Source organism: Calliphora vicina, chromosome 2 (assembly GCF_958450345.1).
Source record: "Calliphora vicina chromosome 2, idCalVici1.1, whole genome shotgun sequence".
Lineage (NCBI taxonomy): Eukaryota > Metazoa > Arthropoda > Insecta > Diptera > Calliphoridae > Calliphora > Calliphora vicina.
This window is the reverse complement of record NC_088781.1, coordinates 107,915,304-107,924,890: the sequence shown is the minus strand read 5'-3', so window position 1 is coordinate 107,924,890 and position 9,587 is coordinate 107,915,304. Positions and strand designations below refer to the sequence as shown.

Genomic DNA, 9,587 nt, shown 5'->3' with positions numbered 1-9,587 from the left:
TCAACTACAAATACACAAGAATATAATTTCTACTGTATGTATGTTTGTATGTATGATTCTGTTTATGGAATGAAGGACATTTAATGTAAGAATGTGTTTGTTAAATATTATAAAATGTGTCCAGTATGAAAAGATCCTTATTTCTAAAGTAACAGCACACAGCACTATACAATTACCAGGAGAGGACTGTTTGTGTTGCATATGATTTCTATTGTTGTTGCACTGTTAGCTGAAGCACTGTTTACTGCAGCAAACAAATAGTGTCATTTCGGTTGTAAAGTCCAAGTTGTGTCAAAATAATTCTTAAATAATCATAAATAAACAAAAGAAAAGAATCCAAAATACACAGAAAATAAGACTAACAATACAAATGACAAAAGGAAATGTTATTCTTATTTAGGATATTCAGGTTTGTTTATCTATTCATTTTATTTTAACAGGGTGAATTTTAAGTATGGAGGGAAAAATGTGGTGGTACTTAAGACAAAATAAAATTATAAAAAAGGAAGATATTTTATATAAAAAGAATATAGTATACTCATTTTGGAACGCAACATTCCTCAGCAGTGGAACCTATGCGCGTAATGTATCTTAAAAACTATAAAAATTATAATATGGTGATTTTCAATGAAGAAAAATATAAAATTGGATTGTAAAATTTTAAGGTTAAAGATATTATAAACAAATTTTGAAAAAATATAGATTAAAATGTCTTTAAATCAATGGCATTATACTCTTTGGAATCTTTTATTTTCAAATATTCCTAAAACGTGAGAAATGTGTTCCAAATACTAAGTTTTTTTAAGTGCCCACTGTGACATTATTTATCGTGTAATAGCAAAAAAAACTTTACAGTTATTTAAGTATCATATATGGCTATACAAATATGAATCCTTTCTGAGGATCAGTGCTTTGTGTTTTTAGCTTTTTTACTCAAACTTTTTTTTTCAAAATTGGCCAATTTTGGATATGACTGGAGGATATAGAATATAGCTGCTTTTTAAAAAAAGAATCCGTAGGCCCGCCATTTTTAAAACACAAAAGAAACATTGAGGAACCACCGACTGGGCCTTATTTCGTCTAAGGTGAACAACTGCTGAATTTCGAATTTAGTTAGATTTCCTTTGGACCTTTGTAATACTATCATTTATAATAGCAACATTTCTCACTTCGCAATGATTAGAGCAATCGTTGATATTGAGCGACATCGAAACATATAATTCTTATGAAGATTAAACATATCGTTAGCTTAGTATGCAATCGAGCTAAGTCCATTTTCAGAAATTTTATTTTTGGTTTTAAATATTTTTGAAAGTAATAAAACTACTTAGGAGGCAAGCAGCGACTGCTGCAGGGTCCGGAATGCGCAACATAGCTAATATGTTGATATTGCCTAAGCTTCTTCGGAATCCAATGACCGTCTATGAGCGGCTTAATGCCGCATCATACACGAGGTGCCTCTGTTTCTTTAGAAAGCAAAACATGGCGGATCTAGAGCGGACGCTCGATAAAAGCCCGTAATTCCGGATGTTATCCGTACCGTGTCCATGGGATGAATGGCACTACGTTAGTGTGTCTCCTAACGGTGGCCTCCGGACAAGGGCATTGTCGATGTTCCCTGTACCCGACGACTTAGTAATCTCTGTTACTGGGTGGGATGACGTAACCATATCGGAAAGGATGCAGACTGCTCTGAATATAACCACCAAGTGGTGTTTAGAAAGGGGGCTGACCATTAACCCAGCCAAGACAATTCTTGTACCATTTACGAAACGGAGAATTATTAGACTCATAGAGCCTACATTGAATGGCTCATCTATAGGGTTTTCTAAGAAAGTAAAATATCTTGGGGTTACACTCGATAGGACTCTCACTTGGAATTCTCATTTATCCAACATTATCAAAAAGGCCACTAGGGCAATATATGCCTGCCAGCGTCTTTTTGGTAGAACGTGGGGGTTAAAACTGAAGATGATTTACTGGTCTTTTATTACGGTAATTAGGCCAATAATTACTTATGCTGCATTGGCATGGTGGAAAAAGGTAGAACAGGTGACGGTTTATCGCCTCATCTGTTTCTCTATTACCGGGTTCATGAGGACCTGTCACACTCATGCTCTGGGTGCAATCCTACACATCCCACCCTTACATTTATTGGTAATGGAGGAGGCCTATAGGAGTGCATCCAGATTACCGGGAATATCCCATGTAATGCCGGGAGATCTGGTTGGGCATATGCGCATTCTAGGCATCTTTAAAAATGATCCTAGTATTGCAATATCTGACCATATGTCACCTACTCTGTTAAATAGGAAGTTTAGGGTCCTTATACCTAAAAGGGACGTGTGATTAAACCAAACATGGTGGCAATATAATGCCGATCAAGTATGGTTTACTGATGGTTCCAAACAGGCTAATGGTAACACTGGGTCTGGTATCTATGGTCCCAATTTTCAAAGGGGTATCGCAATGGGAACATTCCCATTTACGCCATCCTTATATGCTCCAACGAGTGCTTAAGAAGGAGACTAAGGAATAATAGAATATTTGTTATGTCTGATAGCCAGGCTGCTCTTAGAGCATTATCATCATATGAAGTTATGAACTGCTGGACATCCTTGAATGAACTCGGCGCACACAATGAACATACACTGTGCTGGGAACCTGGCCATGAAGATCACGCTGGCAATGAACGTGCTGATTGTCTTGCCAACAGGGGCGCTCGACGCTCGTTTATAGGTCCTGAACCGTTCTTTGGCATCCCACGTGGATACACTATTTAACGTATTCGTTCTTGGGTTGAATCGGAATTTACCCGTTTTTGGGGTAATCTACCAGGTCTAAGACAATCCAAACGATTCATCACCCTATTCAGACGTAGATCCCAGTCATTGCTTTCGCTAGGAAAGGGTGACTTGAGCATACTTACTGGATTATTATTATATGTTAGGTAACGTTGAGAATGAACAGTGCAGGCTCTGCGGACTTCATGCCGAAACCTCTGAATATGTTCTAAGCGACTGCCCAATGCTGGCAATATGCAGAACTAAATGGCTCGGAAGGGCCTTAATGGCCCCGGGGGACGTAATTGATCTCTCACCTAATAGAATACTTGGCTTTATACGTAGCCTAAATCTATTAGGATGAAATAAATATAGGCTGCACAAAAGATCCTTTGGGTCGCAGTGCGTAGAGCCTCACTAATAATAATAATAATAATAATAATAATAATAATAATAATAATAATAATAATAATAATAATAATAATAATAATAATAATAATAATAATAATAATAATAATAATAATAATAATAATAATAATAATAATAATAATAATAATAATAATAATAATAACAATAATAATAATAATAATAATAATAATAATAATAATAATAATAATAATAATAATAATAATAATAATAATAATAATAATAATAATAATGTACGATGAAGAGCTTTTTCTTCACCGGCAACGATATAGAGCAATTCTGTATATTTCGAATTGTTGTCTATATGTTGCTGAAAAGGTTTGTTGGGCAGTGATATAAACCGAAACTAAAAGAAATTGCGACCGTGGTACCGACAAAATAAAAGAGGAGATGGTTCTTGCTTGAATTCAACTATGACAATGTTTTCTTTATTTAAAATTAAAGTTCTTAAGCCTAACAATTGATCATGTAAATAAGGGCTACACTGTTGTTGTTGTATGTATTATTATTTGTCTCTCACTTCCAATGTACCAATTCAACTTATTACTAATAAGTATGTACCTATATGTATATGAATGTATGCAAAAACAAAATACTAAATATATTGCATTTTTAAGAACAACAACAACATACTTGTTACAAGAATTGAAGTGAGAAACATATAATAAAAACTAACGGGTCATTACCAAAATAAGTTACAGTGATTAGTATGAACAAAAATGCTAACAAATTACAGTGACAACAGTGAGCCAAAAATATGAACAAATTTAATACAATAAAAAATGGAAAATAAAACAAATGAATCAAATGAATAATAACTATAAATAATAACAATAAAGATTATTAGTAAATATGATACGGTGACCTAACATTCCGGCCCCATTGAAAGGACACTTTCAAGAAAATAGTAAAGCCAGTCTGTGGATAGGGCGACGTATAATTCCCTTTGTTGTTTTGATGTCGACAACTCGAACTCGATCATCTCTACCACGAACAATATTGATGATTTTACCCATGAGCCAACGCTGCGGTGGTAAATTATCTTCTTTAATGATTACTAGGGAGCCAGTACAAATATTTGAGTTGGTGCTAGTCCATTTATTGCGGGTCTGGAGCTCGTTTATGTAGTCGTGGGACCACTTCTTCCAAAAATGTTGTTTTATGGCGCTTATTCGGGCCCAATACTCAAGTTTATTGATTTCAATTGGAGGGACATCACGTTCTGGCAAACTGCGTAAGGGAGCGCCTATCAGGAAATGGCCTGGTGTAAGGGCTTCAAAGTCACTGGGATCGGATGATAGGGGCGAAATAGGCCTCGAATTTAGAATTGCTTCTATATCAATCATTGCAGTTGCAAGTTCCTCATATGTGAGCCTTGTGTTATCGAGGGTCCTGGTTAGGTGTCCCTTGGCCGATTTGACGGCCGCCTCCCACAATCCGCCAAAATGTGGTGCCCTAGGGGGAATAAAGCGAAAATTAATAAATTGATTTGAGCAATAATTTATTATAAAATTGGAATTTTTAGGATCAAAAAGGAACGATTTTAGTTGAGCCAACTTAGAGTTTGCACCAACAAAATTGGTGGCATTGTCACAGAATATATCTGTGGGTAGACCTCTTCGTCCAATCATCCTTTTAAGAGCAGCAATAAAGGCATCTGTTGATAAGTCTGATACAACTTCTAGATGGACTGCTTTAGTTGCGAGACAAACAAAAACAGCAATATATGTCTTGTATGGTACCTTCCCTCTAATTCTTAGGTAAGTGTTTACTGGACCACAAAAATCAACAGCACATCTGGCGAAGGGCCTTGAAGGGTTAAGTCGTTCTACGGGCAAATTGCCCATCATTTGTTGAAGCAACCTTGGGCGATAACGAATGCATTGTGGGCACGAATTAACGATACGACGACATAGGTTTCTTGAATTGATGATCCAAAATCTCTGGCGGATTAACGACATTAAAGCCTTGGGTCCTGCGTGGTAGTTGCTGATGTGTAGATGACGCACGTAACAGTCGACGAAATGATTTTTGCTGGGCAAGATTATAGGGTGCTTTTGACCTTCAGAAATTGCTGCTAATTCCAAGCGACCACCGACTTTGAGCAAGTTGAATCCATTTGATGAATCGATGAAGGGATTGAGACACTTTAGTGCACCTTGAGGATCGTTTTTCTTCAGAGCTCGTTGTATATCATCTTGAAAATGATGTTGTTGTAGATTAAAAACTATTCTGAGCAAGGCGTTTTCTAATTCTTGGGGCTGTAAAGAATCAGAATGGAAAATATTAGTTTTTGTTTTTTGAGAAAAACGGAGCATCCACGCAACAATACGAATAATTTTTAAATATGAGCTATAATTTTCAACAGAATCCAGAATGTAATTAGATGTTGCTTCCAGGGAGAGTACAGTTTTGCGTTTTTCTCGGTCGATATCTTGTTGATTTTCTATGGATAGTTGATCTATTTTATTAGGAGGCCATTTACTAGCACCGAGAGTGAGAAATGCTGGTCCATTGAACCAGATAGATGAAGCGAGTTCTTCTACAGTTGAACCACGAGACACGATATCAGCAGGATTAAAATGCGTTGGAACATGTCGCCAAATACAGCCAGTAGTTAGATCCTGAATTTCCGATACTCTGTTGCCAACAAAAACGGATAACGTAGAAGAATGTTGCTTTAACCAGTGAAGAACTATTTGAGAATCTGTCCATAGAAATACTTCAAGATTTGGTATTGCGAAAAGATTTTTGACTTTAGAGTATAATTTAGCCAAAAGTTGTGCGCCACATAGTTCAAGTTTTGGCAATGATTTTCTTTTCGTCGGGGCAACTCTAGATTTGGCAGTAAAAAGACGAACAGAGACATTTCCTGAATAAGTTTTAACACGAAAGTAGAAACAGCATCCATAAGCGCGAATTGATGAGTCACAAAAGCCATGAAGTTGAACTGATTGAGATTCAGCAGCGAGACAAAAACGAGGGATTTCAAGGGAATTTAACGTTTTGAGATCAGAAACAAAATATTCCCAAGCCAAATGTAGTTCTTGAGGGATAGATTCATCCCAGCCAATTTTGAGAATCCACAATTCTTGCATGATGATTTTGGATTTTATAATAAGCGGAGCTAAGAGTCCTAAGGGATCGAAAAGTGATGACGAGAGCGACAAAATTGTTCTTTTGGTGATTTTTCCATCAATTTGAACTTTAGGTGTAAACGAAAATAGAAATACATCTTTTTGTTGATCCCAAGTAATACCAAGAGCATTGGTCACAGCTAATTCATCAATATTTAGATCTTTTATAGTTTTGTCGTCTTGAAAACTTCTATGATTTGAGTGCCATTTGTCCAATTGAAACGAACCACGAATTAGAATTTCATTCACCTCTGTCTTAATTTTAGTCAATTCTTCTATTGAATCTGCACCACCGATAAAATCATCAACATAAAATGATGACTTTATAGTTTTTGCACCAAGTTCGAATTGGTCCATGTACTGGTCTGCGAGATAGTGAAGACTTTTAATGGCTAGGTAGGGAGCAGCAGACATTCCATAGGTAACTGTATTCAACTGATAAGTGCGAATTTCTTCTTCTTCAGAATTTCTCCACAAAATGTACTGGAATTTTCTATGGGAAGAGTCAATAAGCACTTGCCGATACATTTTTACTATATCAGCTGTAATAACGAAACGATGAAGACGAAAACGAAGTAAAATTTTGTACAGCTCATCTTGAATCGTTGGACCAACCATAAGAATGTCATTGAGAGACCTTTGAGATGATGACGGACAGGACGCATCGAAGACCACCCTTAATTTTGTTGAAGTACTATTAGGTTTGAAAACACAATGGTGAGGGATGAAATAATGAGGCACATCTAAGCGGGGACTACGAACAAGACTCATATGTCCACAATCTTCATACTCCTTCATAAAACTCACATATTGTGATTTGAGATTGCTGTCACGAGCAAATCGTCTCTCTTGAGATGCAAATCTTTTAAGAGCCATATTTCGCGAGAGACCTAAAGTGTCAGCGGATTCTTTGAAGGGTAATTTAACAACAATTCTACCGGAAGATTCACGATGGACAGTATTATTGAAAAACGATTCACAATCAGCTTGTTCTGGAGTCAAAGTATTTGAGCCAGATGGAATTTCTTCGATTTCCCACAATCGTTGTAATTTTAAATCAACTTCCTCTTCTATCGAGAGCATACAAGAAGAACCAGTATCGTTCGATTGGTTTGATAAATAACGACCAGCTACAATCCATCCAAATAGAGTTTTATGTAATTTTGGCAAATTCGGACCAAGTTTAATTTGACCAACTGACAAAATATCAAAGAAAGTTTCTGTACCAATAAGCAAGTCAATTCGTTTTGATTTGAAAAAGTTTTCATCTGCAAGCTGAGTATTTGGGGGCAAATTCCAGGTTGAGACGTCTAATTCAGCATCAGGTTGATAAGAAATATGAGGTGTGACACAAAATGAAAGGGACACTTCAAAATCAGTAACTCGAGATTTCACATTTGTTGACGACCTATATTTCGTTTTACTATGAGTATTACCAATGCTAGCGACTTCTGTAGTTTGTTTTCTACGAGGCAAGTGCAATTTTTGAGAAAATTCATCCGTAATGAAATTCAATTGAGAGCAAGAATCCAACAAAGCACGTCCGAATTGATAGTGACCTGTAGCGTCACGAACTAGAACCATGGCAGTAGCAAGAAGCACCGGTTCCGGTGAGGATTTTTCCATATGAGTATGGACCGAGGCATGAGAGTCATTCAAGGCAGCACGAGAAGTAGATGGTTCAGCAGTCGGGGACGAGGGCCTAGAAGCTGACTGAGACCGATGAAGCAAACTGTGATGCAAGCGAGAACAAGATTTGCACTTGAATGTAGAGGAACAGCTGTTAACTTGATGCCCTTTTGACAAACAATTAAGACAAAGCCCTAGTCGTTTGACATTTTCAAAACGTTGACCGACATCCATATCTTTGAAGCGAGGGCAACGAGTAATTGTGTGGTCAGTTTTTGTGCAAAGAACACAAACACGTTTCGAAACCGAAAAAGAATAGCCAGTTTTTGAGCTTTTATATTTGGACTTACCAGATTGATGATTGTCAGGCTTACGGTGGGCCACATTTGTATGGCTGGTGTCAACCGATTCCAAAAATTGGCAATGCCTTTCAAGAACCTTGGAGCAATCATCCCATGATGGCAGTTCAGTGAAATCCAAAGAGTCTTTCCATTTTCTTTTTGTCTCATCATCAACCTTTTCCAAAACTATGTAGATCAGCATCGAATTAGCAATGTCACTATCTGAGCCTAGAGACAAAAGGGAGCTATAAAGAGCAGAAACATTATCAACGAGACTTCGTAATTGTGCGCAATTGTATTTGGACATGGCTGGAAGTTCAAATAGAGTGGTAATATTTTCCATAAAAATCAGTGAGCTATTGTCGTAACGCGTTTTCAGCCTTTCCAGAGCCTTTGGGTAATTTTCATTAGTAATCTGGAAAGCCTTGACCGTTTCCAATGCTTGCCCTTGGAGGCAGTTCAGCAAATGGTTAAATTTTTCGATATTCGATAGACCAAACTCACGATCGATAACTTGGTTGAACGACGTTATAAAATTTTTGTACTCACTGTACTTACCACTAAATGTGGGCAATTTGAGCTGAGGCAATTTATTGTTGTTAACAGGAAAACAAATTGTAGAGTCGGACATGGTTGTATTGTGGACATCCTCACCAAGTTGCGCTTGAATATTCATCTTCGCTGCGATGTACAAGTCTTCAATTTCGGGCCTACCATTGTCATCAGGATCATATTTCTCAATTTGGGTTTGATACGTCAGTATCTGCTTGAAATATGACTCCAAAATCCCCAAACGGCACTTCAACTCGGCTGACGAAAGTGTCTTACCTTCACCCCTTCCATTGGCTTCAACTTGGTTTTTGATGCGGGTTATACTTTTCTTAGTATTAGCCCGTTGCTGCTTAACTTCTTCCAAAGTCATCTCGAAAGCTTCAAAAAGTTGGGTTAGGAGAGCCAAAAAATTTCCAAAAAGAATTCACAAAATGGAGACACAATTTGTGATTAGCACTGTAATCGACGCCAATAATTTACGCCAAAAATGATTATATACAAGCCTTATATATTTATTTTATATATGTACCGCAATATTGCGAGCGACAAAAATTTTGATATACAGAAAATATTACACTATATACTGGAACCAAATAAATCACGCACTGTTTATGTATTTTTGTATATAACGATAAGCGGCAAAAATTAAAGTCACTGTTTTTTATTTATTTTTCCACAAAAACTGTTTTTATGTACCGAGCCAACAAATTTTATATTTG

General features: G+C 36.8%; 1 protein-coding gene across 1 annotated transcript; it reads right to left on the bottom strand.

Moving 5' to 3' along the window:
* Positions 1 to 4,105: 4,105 nt before the first annotated feature.
* LOC135950777 (uncharacterized) lies at positions 4,106 to 9,238 on the bottom strand. Its single transcript, XM_065500305.1, has one exon. It carries the CDS (start codon positions 9,236 to 9,238, stop codon positions 4,106 to 4,108), a length of 5,133 nt encoding a protein of 1,710 aa, XP_065356377.1.
* Between the last annotated feature and the right edge of the window lie 349 nt (positions 9,239 to 9,587).